A 23321-nucleotide genomic window follows, 5' to 3' on the forward strand; every position below is an offset into this window, starting at 1 on the left:
AACATTAAACTTAAAGTACATTGGAGGTTTTTTGTGTTGGTTTTTAATTTTTAAGTTTTTTTTAATTTTCCTATTTTGCTAGTAGATACAGTATAATTGACAATCTGTTGCCACATTTATACAAATGCTTTTAGGGGTGCAAAACAAAATTGCGGCGCGAAATCTTGCTCCCCAAAATTTTGTATATTCTGACATTAGATTTATTTCCATAAATATTATTACAGTTGCAATGACAGACATGTGGTTTTGACTTTCAACCTGACATTTTTGTTTTCTTTGATATTTTGTGCATAAATATTATTAAATTCAGTTCAGTATGCAATTAGTGGTTGATCATGAACAGCTTATCAGTTTTAATTTCCTAGTGTAAATTTTTGGCCAGATTAATTTACTCTTCCTAAGTTAAAAAGTTTATTTTATAATAATTTAATAAAACTGAGATGATAATTTCGTATATTTAGTGTAAGAGTTCTGTAATAACGTACCTGACGTTACCACTGATTAATACCAATAGTGTACAAATAATGTACCTGGTGTTATTACTGATTAATATCTGTACTGTACAGTGAATTTTGAGCAGTGGTAGTACTCATTGAAAGAAGAAAAAGAAGTCCAATGAACATGAGTCCAGAAACACATACTTTCAGAGGTAAACACTTTTGTGTAGAAAGGGCTGTGTGATGATTGGTTGCAGATGTTATCACAGTCGTTGCATTGGTGCTCCATCAGATGTTTCGGCAGGTTATTATGTTGTCTTATTCACAGTACTCTATGTACAATTATGTGGTCAGTTGTGTGATTCAAGTCTTGTTGTAGGCTACGCTAGTTTTTGCTGTGTTTGTGTGCCTTATTGTACTTTACTGTCAATCCTGGGTACATATCATGGTGTTTCACCTTCTTCCAAATCCAGATTCACTTACTTGTTTACTGTTATTGCGCTGTTCGTACGTGCATTTTCTCTACTTCACCACTTGTTAGCAATGGAAGCCGAGTACTCTAAAAGTGAAATGGCTGATATGATATTCTGCTATGGTACTCTATGCTTAAAAATATCCACAGCTGACAGTGGAAGGCCCCGTACAGTCTACATGCCTGACATGGAGGAGTGTGTGCTACATTGAGAGGAAGAAAGCCCTGGGACCAGTGTATGAGTAATAGCAGCAGAATGTGTGTCTCAAATCTCAATCTGTGGGGGGGGGGGGGGGGGGGGGGGAGGGGGGGGAGGAGGTTTCTTCATGAAAAATTGCTGTACCCATATAATCTACAGTTTGTTCAGACCCTAAAGCCACATGATCATCATGGCAGATGGCAGTTCCGTCAGTGGGTGTTGCAGAAGTGTGCTGCAGATCCACTGTTCATGTCCATGATTTTATTTACTGATGAGGCAGGGTTCACAAGACATGGTGTTGTGAATTTCCATAACCAACATGTATGGGCAGATGTAAATCCTCAAATAACTCAGGAAAGAGAGCATTAACACCAATTCTCAATCAATGTATGGGCAGGTGTACTTGTCGATAGATTAATAGAGCCATATGTACTGCTAGAAAGTTTAACTGGGGCACATTATTTGGACTTCTCATTAATGTATTGCCTACCTTTCTGGAGGCTGTGCCATTGCACGAATGAATACAGATGTGGTTCATGCATGATGTTGCACCAACACGCTTTTGTCACAATGTGCGCGAACACTGGATGGGTTTGGGGATGGGGGGGGGGGGGGGGGGCGTTACTCATTCCTCAGACCTCAATTCCCAAGACTTTTGGTTACGGGGGCACATGAAGGGATTAGTCAGCACCACACCAATTACCGGTTTGTGGACACTACAGGGTCACATCTTCAATACATGCCAGCAGGTACAACAACTGGATATACTGCAAAGGGTGCATCATTTCGTATGGCAGAGGGCAGAAGCATTTTCATGAATGGACATGATGTTGAACACCTCCTGTAAACACAGGTTTATTACAGAAATTATGCATTTCTGAACCCATGTTTATTGGACTTACCACCTCTGAAAGTATTCGACACTAATATTAATAGAAGTCTCATGAAACATATGGATTTTGTTTTGTTAAACTCAAGTTAAAAATATGTTGTGCATTTGTATAATAATAAGTTCTAGATTTATGTATGTTAATAAAATATTGAGAAAGGTAATAATTATCTAATGTTATGTCATTGTTTTTAGGTGTTACTTCTAATCACTCCACAGCATTAAAATGGGAATGGGGAAAAAAACTGTGAGCTCAAAATGAAGCCAAAAGGCGCAGATTAACACAACCAGAAGACAACACTCCAGAAAGATATTGGTCTTTGATATCACAAGCTACTTGTCAGGTTGGAATGTGCTATCAAGGAAATTCGCAAGACTGGCCACATTGTTTAGAGGGAGATATGGTGACTAAGACTTTGCAGAGATCAAAAGCAACTAGTTTACATTAAACAAATGCTGTATGTACCAGTATTTCACAGTCTAATGGAACTCCAGACCGACATTCCTTCAGGCTTGGCAAGGATGCAGAAACTGTGGCTCAGTCTGTATTAATAGAGACTCCTGAGCAAAGTTCTGCGAGATGTACCAGAAATGCATAGTCTACTGCTGCATCTCGTGTAAATGAAATACCACAGCAGTGTTGTTCTAGGCATGCCAGGGAAGTAAAGGCTACAGTTTGGGCTATATTGAATGAGATTCTCAAAGAACATTTGGCAAGGCAAGCCAGAAATGCCAAGTCTACGGCTCAGTCTAGAGCCAAATACAGGATAGATTTTGCCAATTCTGTACACACATTTGCTCATACAGTTTGTTTGTTGTGTGAAGAACTTTGCAATTGTAAAGTTATAGTAGACGATTCACCAGGAGATATACTACCAAATGAGTTAATGAATCAAGTTGATTTTAACTCGACCTGTTACCAAAGTGGCAGAAAACTTCATAGTGGAACAACACCTATGCAGGCTTACTGGAATGGCATGCCATTAGATGAAATTCTCGCAGAAATACAGCCGTTATTTAATGCAGAAATACATTTACTACGTAGGATAATTGAGTTTGTAAAAATGGTTAAACCTCAGTGGTCACTTTGGATAACATGGTTTCCATGGTCAAATTGTATTTGATGGGCAGGATGTTGAAGAAACAACTGAGCAGCTTCTGCTACAAATGAGTAACGCTGGTCTAGTGATTAATTGTGAACAGTTGGAGTCAGTTTGAAGATTACATTGCTTTTCTGTAAATGTTGAAAACATTTGAACTGCATTAGACTGGATTATCACTAATAATGTTACAATAAACTTTAATAATGATAATTAGAATGTTAGCAAAATTTGCCATATTCTACAAAATGAGATAATACAACAGGAAGACACAAACATTTCCAAGTTATGGGTAACAATCGGCATGTACTGAGTGGCTCATTTCATCAAAGTCATAGTAAATTTCATGATTTTTTTCTTGAAGTAAGCAGTGTACTGCAAACACAGTCATAGCTATTCCAGTTACAAAAATTAAACAAATGGAGACATGGTCTTTGGATATAAAAGATTCAACTTTAATTTCTGGTTACCACCAATTGTACTGAAATAGCATAAAGTGTCGAAGAGTTCAGTGTTTGACTGAGGCTAATGTATAATAGTGATGTGCTCAAGAGTTAAAAGTTAATTGTGATGTATTAAATCATTCATGTTTAATACAAGTTCACCATTATCATAGATTTGCGGCCATCTGAGCATTAATAATGAAGATGGTGGATTTCCATATCTAAATACTGGCTTATTGGAGTTCTTTACAGATTCTGGTGCTGATCAGGGAGCTATTGTTACATGTAATGGCCTACCAGTGACAGTCTAGAAAACTGATAATTAATATTACTTGTTCGACTCTCTCTCTCTAGAGGACCAAAATATATTGTAGCTCAGGATGGTGCAGCTTGCTTGATATCTTTAACCGATATTACATTGCTGTTGACAGTTTTAAAATCAAATATATCCAAATGACGGCAAAATGAGAGGATGATGATGATGATGATAAATACAGTGTTACAAAAATTACACCTGTTGCACATCCATTAAATCAAAATCTAAGTGAGCCAGGAAATAACAGTGACATTGTAAGAAATACAAACTGGCCTTCAGAATCATCCAGTGTCTTGAGCAGTGACAACATTGTTATTACCTCATCGGTTTTACGTGTTGTAGGCTAACCTATTCCTGAATTAATCACTGTTATCAACAGTAATATCTCTACTCAGTTGCCAGTTCATCAGCTGTGTAGACACTCCAGGGGGCTCACGGTTCTTCCGCGAGTTCGTGCGTGGCGCACACGGGGTGCCGAGCTATTGCAGCCAATTCTTCCCTCCGTAGCTGCATTTCCTTCACCCTGTCTACCCTCCCTATCCTGTCTTCTTCCCCGTTGCCACCACCTTCCCCCCTCTCGGTGTTGTGATTTATGTCGACCTTGGTATCCATCTGGTTTCCTGTGTTGGCTGCAATTTTTTTTCCTTTTGCCTGTTCTTTCATCCTTTTTGGCGTTTAGGTCCTCACTTGAGGTTTGACCTCCTCTTCAAAATATCCTGTTTTTAGTGTGAACCATATGGGGGAGACATCCCTCCCTAGCATCTACGGTGTGGTTTTTGCCCACCCCCCATCCAGCACTTTCCTTCCCCTCTCCCTTTCCCACTTTAGCCCTCTTCCATCCTGCTAGGTCACCAGCACATGTAGCCAGTCCGTGTGATGGGGCTGCTATGTACCCATATGACTGACCTCCTGACAACACGGGGATCACACTACAGAAAACTGAGCTGTTCCCTCCGCATGTATGCCGAGGAGTGGTTGCTTATCTTCTTTGAGCATTGGAACTCCCAGCAACGGCCGCCGTGCCAGTCTGCCCTTACTATGGCTGGGTGGTGCCCATGGGGAGAGCCCCTGGTCGGAGTGGGTGGTATCAGGATGGATGATTGGATATAAGCGTATCAAACTGCAAAAATCTGGGTGTTCTCAAATGGCCATCTCTTTGAATGGTATAGGACCATCGAGTGCTGCTTCGTATGGCCCGAAAACTTTCCCTTCCCTGGCTACACCATGGGAGGAGGGCCAGGCTCGCTGTCTTGGGATGGAACCGTTTCCCTGTTACCTCATCTGTTCTAGGATGGCTGGGTTCACATTCACCACTACAAAGCCATTGTTTTTCATGGAAAATATTGAGGACAAGTTTGGTGAAGTGGAGTCCCTTAGTAAGATGCGGTTGGGCTCCCTGTTGATCAAAGCTTGTTCTGCCACCCAATCCACAGCTCTTTGTGCTGTGAGCTTCTTGGCAATGTCCTGATGTCTGTCGCTGCTCACCAATCTCTGGATATGGTCCAGGAAATAATTTTTCATCCTGCACACTGTTGAGGAACTTGGGTCTAATGTGGAGCGGCATGGTATTAATCTTGTTAGACGTGTCCAGAAGGGTCACAAAGACAACCAGATCGATATTGGCACCTTCACTCTGGCATTTGGAGGGGATACCCTCCCAGAGAAGATCAAGGTTATGTGCTACTGATGTGACATGAACCCGTACATAGCTCCACCTATGTGGTGCTTTCAGTGCTTGCATTTTAGGCATATGTCTTTCCACTGTACGGTGGACCCTATGTGTGATGACTGTGGTCACCCACTCCACGAGGGAAGCACCTGTGTTCCGCCACCTGCATGTGTCATTTGTGCTGACAGCCACTCCCCTCGCTTGCTGGATAGCCCAGCTTACAAGAGAGAAAAGATGATCCAAGAATACAAGTCCCTGGATTGCCTGTCTTATGCTGAGGCTCACCAGAAGTATGAGACACTCCATCCCGTGTCAGTATCTTCAACTTTTGCCCCTGTTACTTCATTTCCTCCTCCTTCCTCATCTTTGCCACAGCCCTGTCCCTCTCTCCCCCTCCCTCTCCCATGCAGTTCGTACGACCTCCCGTCATGTGGCCGCCCCCCCCCTCCCCCCCTCTCCCTGGCCGAATAAGTGGCCCCCTTCTTTGGCATGTGCCGGTGATCAGGTGCCCTACTGGGACACCCCTCTCCAGCGTCTCTTAGGCCAGAAGTCTCCTACCATCACTCGACCATGAGACGCACCATCGGTGCGCCCCAAGATCACCCACTCTGTTTCAGTTCCAGATCTTGTAGAATCCTGTACTACCCTTGTGGCGTGCCCTCCTCCGTCTCAGAAAGGGAAGAAGAAGAAACATAAATCTCAAGACAAGGTGTCCCCCAGTGTCCCTCACGATGCCATCTTCCCCTTCGACTCTGACTCTGACATCTTATTTATGGATATCACTCCATTCTTGTTGGTGAATGACTACTGACAGAGTGACCTGATCTCGTCCTCTGCTTCTTCATGTCTACGTTGGACTCTTGCCTCCGATCATCCAGAGGAATTGTAATGGATACTATTGTCACCTACCGGTAATGCAACGTCTTGTCTTCTCCTATTCTGCATTCTGTCTTGTTCTTCAAGAAACACATTTCTCTTATGACCGCTCTCCAACATTTTGTGGTTATTGTGCATTCTGTCGGAAGTTTGTTGGCCTCGGTTCCTCACAACCGACTATTAATCGAATTGCGTGCATATGGAGTATTGTCTCAGTTGTGTGACTGGATTCATGATTTCCTATGAGTGGTCACAGTTTGTAGTGATAGACGGTAAATCATTGAGCAGAACAGAAGTGATATCTGGTGTTCCGCAAGGTAGTGTCATAGGCCCTCTTCTGTTCCTGATTTACATAAATGATCTAGGTGATAATCTGAGCAGCCCCCTTAGATTGTTTGTAAATGATGCTGTAATTTACCGTCTAGTAAAATCATCAGACGATAAATTCCAATTACAAAATGATCTAGAGAGAATTTCTGTATGGTGCAAAAAGTGGCAATTGGCACTAAACAAAGAAAAGTCATCCACATGGGTACTAAAAGAAATCTGATAAGTTTTGGGTATATGATAAATATCACAAATCTAAGGGCTATTGATTCGGCTAAATACCTAGGAATTACAATTACGAGGAATTTAAATTGGAAACACCACATAGATAATATTGTGGGGAAGGTGAAACAAAGTCTGCGCTTTGTTGGCAGAACACTTAGAAGATGTGACAAACCCACTAAAGAGACAGTCTTCATTACTTGTCCCTCCTCTGCTGGAATATTGCTGCATGGTGTGGGATCCTTACTAGGTAGGATTGACGGAGGACATCGAAAAAGTGCAAAAGAGGGCAGATCATTTCATGTTATCGTGCAATAGGGGTGAGAGTGTCGCTGATATGATACGCGATTTGGGGTGGCAGTCACTGAAACAAAGGCGGTTTTCTTTGCGGTGAGATCTATTTACGAAATTTCAATCACCAACTTTCTCTTCCGAATGCGAAAATATTTTGATGACACCCCCCTATGTAGGGACAAATGATCATCATAATAAGAGAAATCGGAGCTCGAACGGAATGATTTAGGTGTTCCTTTTTTCCCACACGCCATTCGAGAATGGAATGGTAGAGTAGTATGAAAATGGTTTGATGAACCCTCTGCCAGGCACTTCACTGAGAATTGCAGAATGAGCATATAGATTTAGATGTAGACCAACTTGAAAGCGATAGTGGTTAGAGTGCAAATGATTCCGACAATCACCACTTGCAGTGTCAACCTCCCTTCAGGTAAGCCACTTCCTTAGGTTGCACTGTTTATCTTAATCCAGCAACTCTCGCCCCCGTTTCTCCTCCTCCCACCATCCACTGTGGGGAAGTGTCACTTCAGTGGGTAGGGGTATCCTAAATGACCAATTTATCGCGGACGTCTGCTGTGAACTTTGACACCTCCCTCTCGCATTCCATTGATGTAGTTATACAAGGCATCTCTGCCACTATTCTTCATTTATTTTATTTTTATTTACATGTCAAGTTTCGTTTGACCAAATTGAGGAGCAAAGCTCCAAGGTCATGGGATTTTGGTGCTGCACGCAGTGCTGTCCTCCTATCCCAGGTCCCCCTTGTCATCGACTGGTACCTTGGTGGACCGAGGATGTCGCAGTCACTGTCCAGGACCGCCGATGGGTGCTGCAGCGATTTAAGTGACACCCTTCACAGACTAACCGCCTCACTTTTAAGTGTCTTTATGCGTAGGCTCGTTATCTTATTAAGCGTAGTAAAAAGGAATACCGGGAGTGCTATGTTTCCTACCTGGGGACATGTGCCTCTTTATTGTAGGTCTGGTCCAAGCTCTGTGGCCCTCTGGGCTGTCAGCAACAGTCAGCTGTCAGAGGTCTGAACCTCCATGGTGCTCTGTGCACTGGGTCATTGGTCCTTGCAGAACACCTAGTGACACACTTTGTGACAGCATCGTTGTCCTCTACCTACCGTACTACATTTCTGTGGCATTTACGTAGAGTTGAACAGATCCCCCTGTATTTCATCCCACACCACATTGAGCACTATAATGCACCTTTCACTGAATAGGAATTGGTGTAAGCTCTTAGCTCTTCACAAGAGTCGGCTCCAAGCCAGGATTCCACCCACAATCTGGTGATCCAACACTTGGATGCTCCTCGGAGGCAACAGCTTCTCAGAGTCTTCAACCACATTTGGCTCATGAGTGCTTTTGTGTCACAATGGCAAGACAGTATAGTTATCCCCATCCTTAAGCCTGGGAAAAGTCCAACGTCTCTAGACAACTACCCCAAAGTAGCCTGATGAATGTACTTTGTAAACTGCTCGAAAGGATGGTCAGCTTCAGGTTATGTTGGGTACTCGAATCTTGGGCCTTTTATCCCCATATCAGTGTGGTTTCCAGGCAGGGCGATCTTCAACAGAACATTTACTCCAATTGGAATCAGCCATCCAACAGACCTCTACTCACCGCTGGCACCTTGTCACGGTCTTCGTTGACCTACATAAGGTGTATGACATGGCTTGGTGCCATCACATTTTAATTACCCTCCATGACTGGGGCTTCCATGGTCCCCTTCAGATTTTTATCTGCAACTTTTTATCTCACTGGCTCTTCCGGGTTTGAGTTGGCACTTCACTCAGTGCCACTCAGATTCAGGAGAATGGTATCCCACGGTGTTCTGTGCTACGTGTCACACCCTTCCTCATTGCCATCAGTGGTCTTGTGACCTCTGTTGGGCCTCTGGTTACCCCGGCATTGTACATTGATAGATTTTTCCATCTGGTGCATCTCCCACTCCGTAGCATCTGCTGAGCGCCAGCTCCAAGGTGCCATCCAATGGGCGTCTGCATGCGCCACCACCTGTGGCTTCCAGTTTTCTCCCTCCAAAATGCAGGTTACGCATTTTTGTCGTCGACCTGCAGTATACCCTGATCCAGAACTTTATTTAAGCAACCAGCTCCTCAGTGTTGTAGCACAGTCCCATTTCTTGGGCCTTATTTTTGATAACAAGATGACATGGTTGGCTCACATTCACCACCTAAAGACTACATTTATGCAGAAGCTTAATGCTCTCCACCTTCTGGCCCACACATCTTGGGGTGCAGACGGTTCCACTCTTCTCCATCTTTACCTTGTGCTGATCTTGTCCAGACTAGATTATAGTAGTCAGGTTTATGGCTCAGCAGTTCCTTCCACTCTGAAAATTCTTGATCCTGTTCACCATCATGGGGTGCATGTGCCTATTGGTGCCTTTCTCACCAGTCCCGTTGACAGTCTCCTTGCAGAAACAGGGACTTTCCCTATACAAATATGATGGGGTGAACTCTAGTTTTTTAGGCAATCACCATTTGCCGATTCCCTGACCACCCCATGTACCCTGTCCTCTTTGCTAACGAGAGATGTCTTCCTCCTGATAATAGCCCATTGGTGGGATTGCCAGTTGTAATCCATCTCACTTCCCCTGTCGGGATTTCATTCTCCACTCACTGGAATGCGCCCCGTGTATTTCCTCCTACCCCCCCCCCCCCCCCCCCCCCCCACATACCCGTTGGGTGGTGCTTAGACCACAGATTAACACCAATCTGTTCCAGGGTCCTAAGGTCTCTGTCACTCCTACAGTTTACCAGTGTCTTGTACGTGCCATCCTTGCAGAGTTCCAGGGTGCTACCATCTTCTACACTGATGGTTCTAAGACAATCGATAAGGTGGGATACACTTTCACATTTCCTACTGGCTTCGAACACCATTTTTTGCTGGGATCATGTAGGGTGTTCACAGCAGAGCTTCTAGCCATTCACAGGGTCCTCCTTTTTGTTTTTCAGGCCTCCCTCCATAGTGTTTTAATTTGTTCAGACTCCATGAGCAGCCTGAAGGCTATCGAGCGATGCTACTCTAGTCACCTTATGGTGTCTGGTATCCATGACCTTCTCTCTGCTCTTGAGCATGATGCCTATTCAGTCATATTTCTCTGTGTCCCAAGTCATGTGGACATCCCAGGGACCGGTTGGCTAGAGAAGCAGATACTTACCCTATTTCCTTTCATGATTCCAGCTGCGGATATACGGATCTATGTCAGATTTCTCTTTGCCCAAAAATGGAATACCATCAGGAGTGCTACTACTCATAGTAATAAACTCCATATTGTCAAGGAGTCAACTTCAGTTTGGTGCTCTGCCTTCCGCTCCTCTTGGAAGGAGGCCGCTATTATATGCTGTTTACGCATTGCTGATACCCACCTCAGCCATTGTTTTCTCCTACATAATGACCCACCCCCACAATGTGATTGCGGAGCCAGATTGACGATACCTCACTTATTGGTGGGATGTCGCCCTCTTTCGGCCGTTCGTGTTAAGTGTAGTCTTTCCAATTGCTTATTAATATTAGCAGACAATCCATGGATGGTTGAACTGGTCCTGTTTCATCCGTGAAAGTGTTTTTTATTTCCAGATATAAGGCTCTACTTTAGTCTTGGAGCAGGGGCAGGTTGGTTGTAGTTGGGACTTCTTTTAGTCTTCTTGGTCTGTGACCCCACGACTGCCCCCCCCCCCCTTTTTCCAGTTTTTAGATTTTTTTCTCGCCTTTTATGCCTTTACTGTGTGTGTTTAATGATCATTGTTTTATAATTTGACTCTCCTGACTGGATCCACCCACTTGTAACAGACCTTCTTTCTCCTGTGATCCACTTTGGAATTGCGGGACTGTTGACCTCGCTGTTTGGTCCCATAATCCCTCTCAATCAATCAATCATCTGTGCAGAAAAACTGAACTACCTTCAGAAAGTATGAGTGGAATAAAGAGCAGAAGAATTATCTTGATTGATGGCAAGAACGGATTAAAGGAAAGTTGATATCATCCAATTGTACCAACAGATTTACTGTCAGGCTAGAATAATAGGAGTTGATACATATTTTTGAAGCCTTGATTATATGCCATATCTGTTGTGCAGTTCTTTAGAACTAAGCAAAATTTAGATGTGGTTTTAAGAATGTGTCAGGGAGAATATTGATTGAAAATAATCACCTTAATATGTGGAATATGTGAAGATCAAATGCATACTGTCAAAGTGCATGTTCAGACTTTATTGGCATGGTTAAGAATATGGGTCCTCCTAAGTGGTTCGTTACCTTGAAGTGTAGTGATCTGAATTGGGTTGATTTACAGAAAGCACTTGTAATTGCTACAGGAAAATCCAAGTGATTGACAGATGAACAGCCTGTGACTTTGAGTTGACAATTTGGGATACATGTTAATGCTTTCATGAGATTTTTGTAGAACAGTGATAAAGATGTAGAAGGAAGGCATACGGATTACAGGCAGAAGAGGGAGTTTCAGTATCGTGAAAGTCCATACTTACATATGTTATGCTGGATTGAAAATGAACCAAATTTTTACACTCCAAAAGGCAGATATTTGGTCAGTGGAAGTGTTTCATGTTCTTTATGCAATGAAAATGAAAATGATGAGTTAAATGGGCTCAAATACACTCTCCAACAACAACATGCTATAAGAACTGGAGTTACCATCACTGTAGGTTTAATTTTCCAAGACCAGTGAGCGACAGACTGGTTTTGTTAGGGCCAGACAAAACTTTGTATTGGAATGGACAATTTTGTATGTTGAGAAGAAATCCTGAAGAACAGTACATAAAAAATTACATTACACAGATACTGAAATTGGGGAAAGCGAGTATGGACATTGAGTCTTGTAGAAAAGTGACAGCTGTATCTTCCTATATCTCCAACTTCTAAACATGAGCCCGAAGATGTAAAGTGCTTAAAGATGCTGCTAGTAGAGTGCGAACCAGTCATGGAGATGTTGGTAGGCAGTTGTTTGCCATTACTATAGCGATTTTAAAGCATTGTAGAGTATCAATGTGTGAATGTGTATACAGATTAATCCACCAGAAATTGAGAGACAGTTCATGAAAAGTAGTTTTCAACAACACATGATGACCTCAGGAGCGATACAGAATTGTACGATGTAACAGTGAGCAAGGTGAAACTTATCAAAACAATTTCACAGGTATATTCAAAGCCAACTAATCTAGAGCACCTCAGTTTGGTAGAATTATGAACAGTCTTATTGACATGATAGTGATGAAGACAATGACGACGTGGGAGTTTATGAAGAACTAGAAGAGCGCACTGAAACTGGACCAGCAACCATCAGATCTCTAAATGGAAACATTGTGAGACAATGAAGAAAGCCTGTGATTCTGAGGATCCATTATTACACCATAAATGGGAGATAGGAGATGCTATTTTTATAGCTATCTTGTTGTGTGTGTGCTGTTTGCAGACAAAAACAATTTGCTAGTGGGCTATGATACATGCAAAGAAGCTTTTATGGCACTTTGAGATCAGTTATATCCATTTCGTGGAGATTCTGTTGAATAGTTTCAACACTGAATACAAAGATCCAGCCAAACCTGCAGCATTTAATGATTGTTAATTGATATGACCCAAAAGTGGCTGATGTTGCATCGAAGTAAGAGATGATGGAGAATAAATGCATATCAGTATCACAGATGAAGAATTTCATGTCATGGTCAGCAGCATGAATATAGAACAAAAATATTTTTTTATGATGATACACAACAAATTTGATGTGAACTGACAAGTCAACCTAACACAAATGTTCCTTTAAAATTCTCCATGACAGGATGTGCTGGCAGCGGAAGATCTTCTGTGATGAAAATTTTAGTACATCATATTCATCAATGTTATTCTCCAGCAACAGAACAGTTATTAAATGATCAACAGGAGTTGCTTCATGTCTTGTCAGCAGAAAAACCATTAATAATGCATTTATTTTAGGCATTGAGAAAGGTAGAGCAGCAGTCTATAGGAAGATGACAGGAGTGCAGCTGGAGGATATCAGAAGACAATCCTGTCACATTCGTTGGTTTGTAATAGGTGAAACATTTGTGGTTTCTTATGAAGTTTCATGATCTATTCATCTCCGTTTACAAGAAATAATAAACTGGTGGGGTAAATATCTTAGTTTTCAGAGATATTATGAAGTTGTTGACTGTTAAGGGCAGTTGGTGCTTCAGGCAATCAATTATATTTCAAAGTGAGCTGCATTTGTGACATTACTTTAGGCTTTGTGAGTTACAAACCAACGTCCAATAACAGAATGATAGCCAATTTATAGACCACCTCAATAATTGTAGAGTAGGTGAGTTGCGTATTGAGCAGTAAGATACTTTGCTTGAAAGAAGGCTTGTGTGTGTGGCTGGTGATTTTTGCCAACAGTTGAGCTGTACTTATTTTTTCCCCCACATGGAAACTAGTTAATGGCCATAATGACAAAATGATGGAACTACTGGCCAATATAGTGAAAATTTATACATAAAATGCTCTCACGAATCCAAAGAACCTGCCACTTATTATCAAAAATCCATTCAAGCTTCTATTCCACAAGACCGAAACTGTACAGGAGGATTGCTAAATTCAATAAAAATTGCAATCAGTGCCAGAGTCATGTTGCGAATGAATTTAAAGGTTTCAGAAGGGTTGGTGAGTGATAGCATGGGTATTGTTAAAAAATGGAATGGAATGGATTTCACAGAGATCAATTGAAAGATTGGGAACTACTGAATAAGATATTTATAGAATTTGATGAAAAATCGATTGTAGAGAGTTTTAAAGACAAAATTGGTTGGATTACAATTCAGCCACAAAGTTTGTCATTTCATGGTCCGAGATGTATGACAACATTGGAAGAATAGTGTTTCCCAAATTTTAAGTTGGGCTGTTACTGTCCATAAATTGCAAGGGGCTGATATGGAGAAGGTTGTCATTTACGTAGACGAAAGTACTTTTGGAAAAAGCCAAGCGTACGTGGCCTTAAGTTGTATAGAAAGCTTGCAAAGTGTTGCTATGTCAAAGAAAGCTGTTCAATAATCCTCATGACAGATTGGCCTTAGCAGAATTGCAGAGACTGAGAAGCAGCACTGCAATAGTTTAATTTTTTACTAAGTGTTTTACTTTATATAATAAAGATATTTTTATGTTTAGAATACTTTGCTATTCTCACGTGAAACTACTACTAGTAATAAAATGCGTTAAAAACTCTCATCGTATTTTACCATTGTTTTGTTTTTATGTAGTCTTTACCACAATACCCCATCCATGACATACTGTATTCATTATTTAAAAATATTTTTATATTTAGAAAACTTCACAGTTGTCACTTGTAGCTACTATTTGTAATTAAAATGCATTAAACACTATCAACTTATTTTTACCATTGTTACTTACACGATTTATGTGTTTTTTTGTTTTAATTAATGCATATATTCATTCATGATGTTATAATATATATTTAGGTAACACAGCAATAAGCAGTGATGATAACTCTAAATCAAGTTGGAAGAAAGTAGACTGCAATTCCTTTTTTTTTTGTAAGAGGCTGCCTAAACTGTTAGGGCAAAATCATTTGATTTAGTACATAATTGTAGACCTCAGAAAGAACTATAAAAAAGCTTTTTCTTTTCCTGGTGAGTCATAGTAATTCTTTTTCTGCTTTGTAGGTGCTGAAATGGGTGACTTCGAAAGACAAAAATCATATTCATTGGTCAACTGTAAAACATAAACATATGTTGATGTAGCTCTTATGTATTACATAGTGTATATCAAGAGAGTGTGCTGACGGAAAGCATTTTTTACTTTGTTTAGCTGACGAAATTTAAATGGCTGAACAGACTGTCATGGAACATAGTTAAGAACCATTATGATTAACCCAAATTTCAAGTAAAACAAAAAAACCTGCATTAAAATTGGACCTTTCATTTGGGAGCTGTGATGCCACAGACAGATACACAGATACGCATGTTAAATATTTAACACCCCTTCCATTGGGAGTTAAAAGATAAACACAGAACAAGGTTGACTGGTGAATACAGGACCTGGCTATCTTTTTATTGTTCCTTATTGATTTAGTTACCATATTGAACTATACTGTTCCTATCATTTCAAAATGAAAACAAAAACAAATGAAACAAATTAATGCACTAGGAAAATATTAATTTGCTGATCCCAAATATGATGATGAAAAATGCTCAGTTGTCAGTTGTCTATTAATCCCATCATTTTTCAGTCAATTGTGCATCATGTACGTTTGGCGGTTATCACAAAAGTGGGGGAGTGTTGAGACGGAACATCTGGGAGTCTATCAGTTTAGATTGTATGTAAGTGACCTGCCAAATTGAGCTGAATCAGTTGACTGTGTCAGAGGCTCTTATTATGGTAACACTAATGGAACTAACAGCCGATGTCTACCTACCCTATTTTATGTATTGCATTATAAGACACCGCAGTTAACTGATAACCAACCCCCCCCCCCCCAAAAAAAAAGCAAAAATAATCAGTTTAGCAAAAACTGCATGAATGTAAGATGTCCATTAAGTGGTGTTTGTACATGGATATGATCTACCACCTATAGAGAGTAGATAACAGTGAACACCAGATTCAAAGGAATAGCCATTAGAGTCCAACACTGTGCCATGACAACTGTTTGTGCCATTTATCTCTCCTATGTTATCCTCTTGGGTGATTTCAACATCCACAATTATTTGTAGGTCAGTGCAAACATGGACTGTAGAGAAAAACTTAACAGATTGTTCACAGAACTAAACATCTGCATAAAGAATAAGAGCACCCCAACATCTATGGTAATCAACCTACACTCTGCAGTCCTAGACTTTACAACACTGATACAAATGGCACATCCACAACAGTGTATGCAACAATGACTTTAACACAATTATGAACTAATGAGGACTTAAAGTGTTGTTCCTTGTAAGGAGCCAGTTGGTAGGCATACAGCCCAGACTCTCAAATAACAGTGAACCAAGAGAAGTGCATCAGTGAGATAGTGCAAGACACAGTGAACTTAATTATTGAAGCAGTGAACAATGCAGTACCCTTATTGTAGATGCAAGTCAGTTGCATGGTGCTGTATAGTAATAGCTGAAATCATCAGGGAGAGAAGAGGATTCTGACAATAAAAGAGATGTCCCTCCACTACTATCCTAATGTCAATGAAATGTCTGAGATTGAAGGCATGTGATGTAACTAAACTAAGAAAATAGAACGTTGAGAATACTATATTACTTCATAAAACACACATACACCAGCTTCTCAAGTGAGAGCTAAACTACGAAATATCAATGGTCACTCTTTTTCAGCAGGCATCCCTGGAAATTTTAGTAAGTCATTTGTACTAACCCTTTCAATGCTGCTAAACTCCTAGTTACATATTACACAGAAATGTCAGTGTCAGTCGGGCTGAAAAATGTTGCAACTGATAAAAAGTGATCCCTGTGGAGGTTCATTTCTGAAAGATGTGGAGAGACAACGCAAAGAAAAACTATTTAAGTTCCTTCCGTGAGAGGCAAAGGTATGACTTAGGAGAGGTGGGTGTTGGCAGGGCGAGTGGTGGACAGCATGAGAGTGATGTGCTCCTGCATGGTCCCCTGTGTAAGCATGCCTGTGGTCTTCCTTCATTTGCAAAAGGCATATGACACAACATGAAGAGGGCCTGTCTTGGCCATAGTATATGAGTGGCGTTTCCAAGGCAGCTTGTTCATTTCTAAGAATATTTTTAGTGTCAAAAAAGCTGTTTCAGCATGAGCTCTTTGTAATCAACAAGTACAAGGAAACATGGTACCACAGAGTAAGTTGTTTTGAGGACCACCATCTTTGCATTCAGAATAACTCAGTAACCATTGCTTGATGTGGTGTATCATTGGCATTGTGTGTTGATGAATTTTGTTTAATTTGGAAATTTGTGGTAAGTCTTATGGGATCAAACTGCTGAGGTCATTGGTCCCGAAGCTTATGCACTACTTAATCGTTCAAAATCCATTTATTCACTCTTTTCAAATTGTCTGTGCACCCCCACCATAAATTACACTCAAGCACTCAACTCCTAGAAGTAGCAGATAAGTTTTGTTTTCGATAACAAATTGACATGGTTATTACATACAAAGCAGCTTGAGACAACGTGCATTCAGAAATTACGCTGATTTTAACTGGCTTGGACTATGGTTGCATTACATATGGGTCAGAATTTATGGAACTTTGGAAACTGCAGCTGATGCAGCAGAATCAACTGATCCCATTGCAGCAGCAGCAGCAGCAAGAAGCACAACAGATGCAGCTGCTCCAGTTACTGAAGTGGTAACTATAGATTTGGGTGACCACACTGTCAGTCAGCCCTGTTTGCTAGTATTGAAGAATCTGATAAGTACTGGGCACATTATCTGCAACATTTTCTACTTAACTGTAAAGTGGTATCGTGTATCCATTTTGTCAGAATGCCTTACTTCTTCCTGCCAGTAACAAGTTATATCTGTAAACAGTGGGACAAATCCTATGCTGAATCATTTATTAGAAATGTGATTGTTCAGTTAGCTCCTGTTTGAAAAGTATGGTCAAAATTGCTGCTGTTATGCAATTTTTGTTTCAGTAAGTGTTGCACTTAGCTCAATCATTTGAAATTACTTTCTTTGCACAGTAAGTTTTTGAGAAAAGCATTAGGGTTCCGGCCGTATCTGGTGGTAGATGTAATCAACAGTCAGCAGGTGAACAAACTACACCTTCCTTTCCTCAGTGCCCACCATTGTGCAGTATCCTGACAATGTGTGGTAGGTTAAGACATAATTTAGTTGTGGGTATGCCCTACACTTTGTTGGGCAGTGCTTCCAAACCTGATATTTGAAGGTATGGTTGGCCCCCAGCTTGAGAGACAGCTAATAAATGTACCACTTCTCCCACAATGTTGTCAACATACCCTAATGCATCACATAGGTGTAAGTTAAGTCCAAAATGCTACAATAAACATGTGCAGTGTCACTCCCCACACCATGATGACAAGTGTTTCTCCTTAAGAAGTCTGACACCTATCTTCCATGTGTCGTAGTATGACACCAGAATAGGTACAACTGAGCTTACCTGAAATTAAACTATTGAAACTGTGTGGTGTTCTATGAGACTGGTTGAAAGTAGTTACCTTATCCATAGTTTTTGTCTCTATTTCAGATTTGTCAATGGGAGGAAGAAAGTCAGCAGTCAGTAGCCTGCGTGGGGTAAAGAAAAGCAACACAATTGTGCAGGGTGGTAAGTTCATTTTCTGAGTATGTATCTGTTTTGAAGTCTTCAGTGTTGTTTGATTTTGCAAAATTCAACAAAATACTTATTCTTTCTTGTATAACATGCTGTTATCAGCAGATTTTCCATGGAGTTGACTGAAGCTTTCACATTAATACACAATGTGATTCTACTTTTCACGAATCTCTATTGTTATTACCATTTCTAATAGGACTGCTGTCAGTGTATTTATATCATCTTTGGCCAGATTTTATTTCTTATTTTTTTTTTTTAATTTCCAGTTGTGTGACTGCCAAAGTACACAAAGATTACTATGTTTGTTCATAAGGTAAATATTGTTTCATTTTTTGTTGCAGCATGTTTATGCAGTAGTAAAATGAAATGGAAGAAAAATTCCAGTTTTCTGATAGCTGGAATAGTTGGGTGACTGGTAGAAGATAGAACTGGTCATAAAGTGTAAATTAACTTCTGTACAGGGTTGCTGAAAGACTTGCACCAGGCTGTTACGCCACATGAAATATTATTATTATTATTTTTACTGGGTTATTAAATGCAGGGTGAAAGGAACTGAATTGTGCAGTCATGTAGGTTGCTAAAATATAGAGTGAACATAATTTGACAGTGACTGAATGGACATTGTTGGTATGAAAGCTAGGAAGTGGGAGATGATAGGCTGAAGAATGAAGGGACATTTCCAAGAATATGGTTCTTGCAGGGAAGGGTCTGAACACAACAAAGTTAGTTAATTTCTCTGAATTGTGTGTGTGTGTGTGTGTGTGTGTGTGTGTGTGTGTGTGTGTGTGTCAAAGGCAGCATTATATTCCATCTTTTAGCTATCTATCATTTCTTTGCTATTTCTTTTTGCAACTTCAGTTTTTCTTGTGTGATTTCAAAGTGCTACTTTTATTAATGTAGGAAAAGAATAATGGTGACAAAGTTGCTTAAATTCTCTGTCTTTAATTTGTTTCTTGTCCTTTCCTTTATTGTAATTCAGAGAGTTCAGTTTTGTGCTATGTTCTGTGCTGTATAAACTATAAAAAATGAGTTTCATTTTTCTAGCTAATGCTATATGATATCCCATTTCTTTTGTCTTCTAACTTTTGTTACGTTTTATTACTTCTTGTATCAGTGGAATTGTTCTCTGTTACAGCTCAGACTAAAATATTTGATGCAGTCTTTTAACTTGAGAAGAAAATGCTGGTGGCATACAAGGTAATAGCTGTGATAATGACCCAAAGTGACCAAGCAATATTTCAGCATTGGTTTTAGAGGTGGTTCTCTCTCTCTCTCTCTCTCTCTCTCTCTCTCTCTCTCTCTCTCTCTCTCTCTCTTTCTATCTCTCTCTCTCTCTTTCTATCTATCTATCTATCTATCTATCTCTCTCTCTCTCTCTCTCTCTCTCTCTCTCTCTCTCTCTCTCTGTGTGTGTGTGTGTGTGTGTGTGTGTGTGTGTGTGTGTGTGTGTGTGTGCTGTATAATACTGGGTTAGTGATATGTGTCTTACAATAAGAGACCACAAACTAAAAGGAAATAACCTGAGAAACAAGTGGAGTGATAAAAGGAAACAGTGCAGTGAACAAAATGAATGAATGAATAAATAATAGCTTAGATGAGCACAATGACAAAAATTTTATGCTGAGAGAAGCATTAAAAAAGAAGCGGATGTGGGCAAAAGACCTAGGATTGATTAATGGAAGCAGATAAGGCAGCTGGAAAAGGATGTGAAACAAATCCCATATTCCATTATAAACTGATGATAAAATAGCAGGGTAAAATTGAAAATATTCTGTTATGGATGGGTGTGTTTTATATACATTATAAGCTGTGTATTCATTGTTATTTATGCATCTCATCTTGAACGTACACATCCTCTCTGTTTTACAGCAGTATTTATGCCATTTTTGTGTCTGCTTTCATCGTAAACTAACAGTAAGTAGTGTCTCTTTAGCATTCTCTTCTAAATTGTAGTTTTGTATAGCATAGGGATAAACTCATGAATAGGCTGTTGCAGACATCAAGTTAAAGTGGTAGTAAAGAAGAACTGAATATGTTGTGAGGGTACTCTGGCTGAATAATCTAGACAGCATAGCTGTTCACATTTAACTTCCAGCAAAACTGCAATACCTGTAATCAAGTATTTAATGCTTAAAATCTAAATTCATTTAGGACTTTTTTGTGCTCTTTCTTCATATTTTAATCCTTCGAATACATCTAGTCATCAGCATTTTAAAGAGCCCCAGAAAATTAAAACCAGTGATCTCCCTCTGTCTGTCTATGGAAGATGACCATATTGTTCAGATTCTGGGTGGTTTTCTGAGTTTACATAAATACCTATTAAGCATGTCATCTTAAAAACTGGGAGACAGACAGCTTGATTTATTACTTAGATTCATGAAACTTAAAATGCACTGAAGATATATGATATGGTGTGTCAAAAATTACTTTAGGGTTGATACTTCGGCAGGAGCATATGGAGGCTCGGAACAGAGTTGCAGCGTACCGCACTGATCACAAGCGTAATTTTACATTTCATTCAAGTCGCTCAAACGGGCAAACTATTCACTTTATAAATACAGAAATTGAATCGGTGTGTTCTGAAAGAGCTATGCTATGTTTTTGTTGTTTTATCAGGGACAAAAAATTATTAAAATAATATTAGGACGATTTATGAAAGTGCATTTTTTCATGAAGTTACTCAATTTTCTACATGCAGAAAACTTTTTTGTTATTGAAGTTGGTGAATACATAATGGAAATGAAATCTTAAGAAGACATCTTATTTTCATATGTTTGAAACAAGTACTGTGCTAGAGATCTCTAATGAGAGATAATTTGAGTTAAATATGGAGCACAGTGGTGTGCTCAGGCGTCAACTACTAATCAGGCATCGGTACAGTTTCGAAACAAGAAACAGATCGGTATAGGTTTGTAACAAAACTGTTATTAATTTTTCTGATCTGCCTACTTAATTCTAAAGCAATTAAAAATAAGATTAAGCATGTTTATCACAGTAGAAAACATATCTTAAATAGGCCAACCTCTATTGTTGAGAAAGAACAAAAGCGATGCAAATAACAGGGCCTCTGTATTACAGCACTTGTGTTGTAAATAGTAAGATTTATTTTGTGTGATGCATACTGAATTTCTGTGATTAACTTCCTTTGAAATTAATTGCTGTTAAGTCTTCCATATTGAAATTTCAAAAATCTGCCTGTGCTCCAATTCTTCGAGGATAATGGAAAAACTCCACTGATGTCTCTCTCATTGCTGTGATGGATTCCTGAAATGTCACTGTCACTGTTATCATGTAATGAAATTATCACCCCCTCCACTGAATTTTTGAAAGAGCTTCATAATGCCACGCGCTTTTCATGATGCTCTGCATATGTTTGACAGCTTTCTTCCAACCTTTGGTGGTGGTGGTCCTGACAGCTTCTCTTGGGAGTGTGTCAACTGCAGAGAGGGTAAATTTATTATTATTCATCACAATGTAACCTTTAATTTGAATCTGTATTATTTCTATTGGGTTGAAATGGCAATGGTGAGCTGGCAGCCTAACAACTGTATGCCCATAATTTGTTGTTTGCCAATTCTTCAGTGGCTTCTGTGGCTTATGGAGAGAGATTTTTTTCCATTAAGTTCCACTTTTTTTAAGGTCACCTCTTACATTGACATTATGACGCTGAAGCTAATTGATCATTTCAGTTTGCCATGGTAAGTGCCTTGTCAACAACAACTGATTGGTGAGGAGCATCATCGAGTAAAATTGTTGACTGTTTTCCAAGATTTGGTATTAGTGGGTATTCAAACCACTTTATAAATGTAACATGGTTCATTCCTTCATTATGATCTCATTTTTTCCTTGATCTAAAAGGCAGGAGACTGTTTGGGAGAAAACCCTTTAAGGTGTCTGTGTGACGAAGAAAAGTCTGCCATCCTTGCCAGAAGGCATTGCCATTGTTCCTTTAGCTGTGCCGCCTGTCCATCTGTTTCATGATGCCCCTTAAAAATCTGCATCACCATGCAGCTATATCCTCCCTCTCCATCAACAGCTTATGGCTACAGAAATGTCCATAGTGATAGCATCCTCTGTAAATGAATCGATGTTGGTAATCTGTTGTTCATATGACGCTTTTTTCCCCAGGGATGTTAACTTCAGATTATTCTTCAGCTTCCTTTTCTTTGTCGAACATTTCCTTCCCAACCTTTTCTCTTGACTGCCATTTTACGAGAATTCCCTGGCCGGGAGAATGACATTGAACATTCCACTTACAACTTTTGATGAACTTCCCACTGACATCATTGAGTACCACACAAAGAGTAACGGCAGCAGTGATTAATGGTAACAACTTCTACAACTGTAAAAACGAATATGCAGAAAGTCACAGGGTGCAACGATCATGCAGGACAGCAAGCTGGCTGCAACTGAAGCACGCTGCAAACAGGAAGTTTTGTTTGGTGTAAAGGTTTGGCAACTTTGGGGATTTGCTGCAGCTGCAGGTAGTGTGGGTGGAAAGTGATCTGGCCTGCCGTGTGGTTCCTCACCCCCTCCTCCCTCCCCCTCACACCTTCCCTCCCCCCCCCACCTATTCCTCTCCCTAAGACCTTCCCTCCTCCTCCTCCTCCTCCTCCTCCTCCTCCCCCCCCCCCCTCCCCCACAAAATCTGTCCTCTCTGTCAATCCTAAAATAATTTTGAAAAGACTATAGTCAACAAATATTTTCATTTTATGATAAATTAATAAAAGTTACTCATTTAAAAAACCACTCAAAAGTGTTTAGTTTTCAATAACTGTAAGCAA

At 40.1% G+C, this 23321-nt stretch overlaps 1 protein-coding gene across 2 annotated transcripts in view; it reads left to right on the forward strand.

Annotated features, from left to right (window-relative positions):
• The window catches only part of LOC126297572 (transmembrane protein 183-like), a 267882-nt gene that overhangs the window by 107000 nt on the left and 137561 nt on the right, over nucleotides 1–23321 (forward strand). For both annotated transcript variants that reach the window (XM_049988526.1, XM_049988525.1), the window contains exon 4: nucleotides 18454–18531. In XM_049988526.1, coding sequence (XP_049844483.1) covers nucleotides 18454–18531 — 78 coding nt within the window. The remainder of the gene's footprint in view (nucleotides 1–18453; nucleotides 18532–23321) is intronic.

The sequence above is a fragment of the Schistocerca gregaria genome, chromosome X (genome assembly GCF_023897955.1).
Source record: "Schistocerca gregaria isolate iqSchGreg1 chromosome X, iqSchGreg1.2, whole genome shotgun sequence".
Taxonomy (NCBI): domain Eukaryota; kingdom Metazoa; phylum Arthropoda; class Insecta; order Orthoptera; family Acrididae; genus Schistocerca; species Schistocerca gregaria.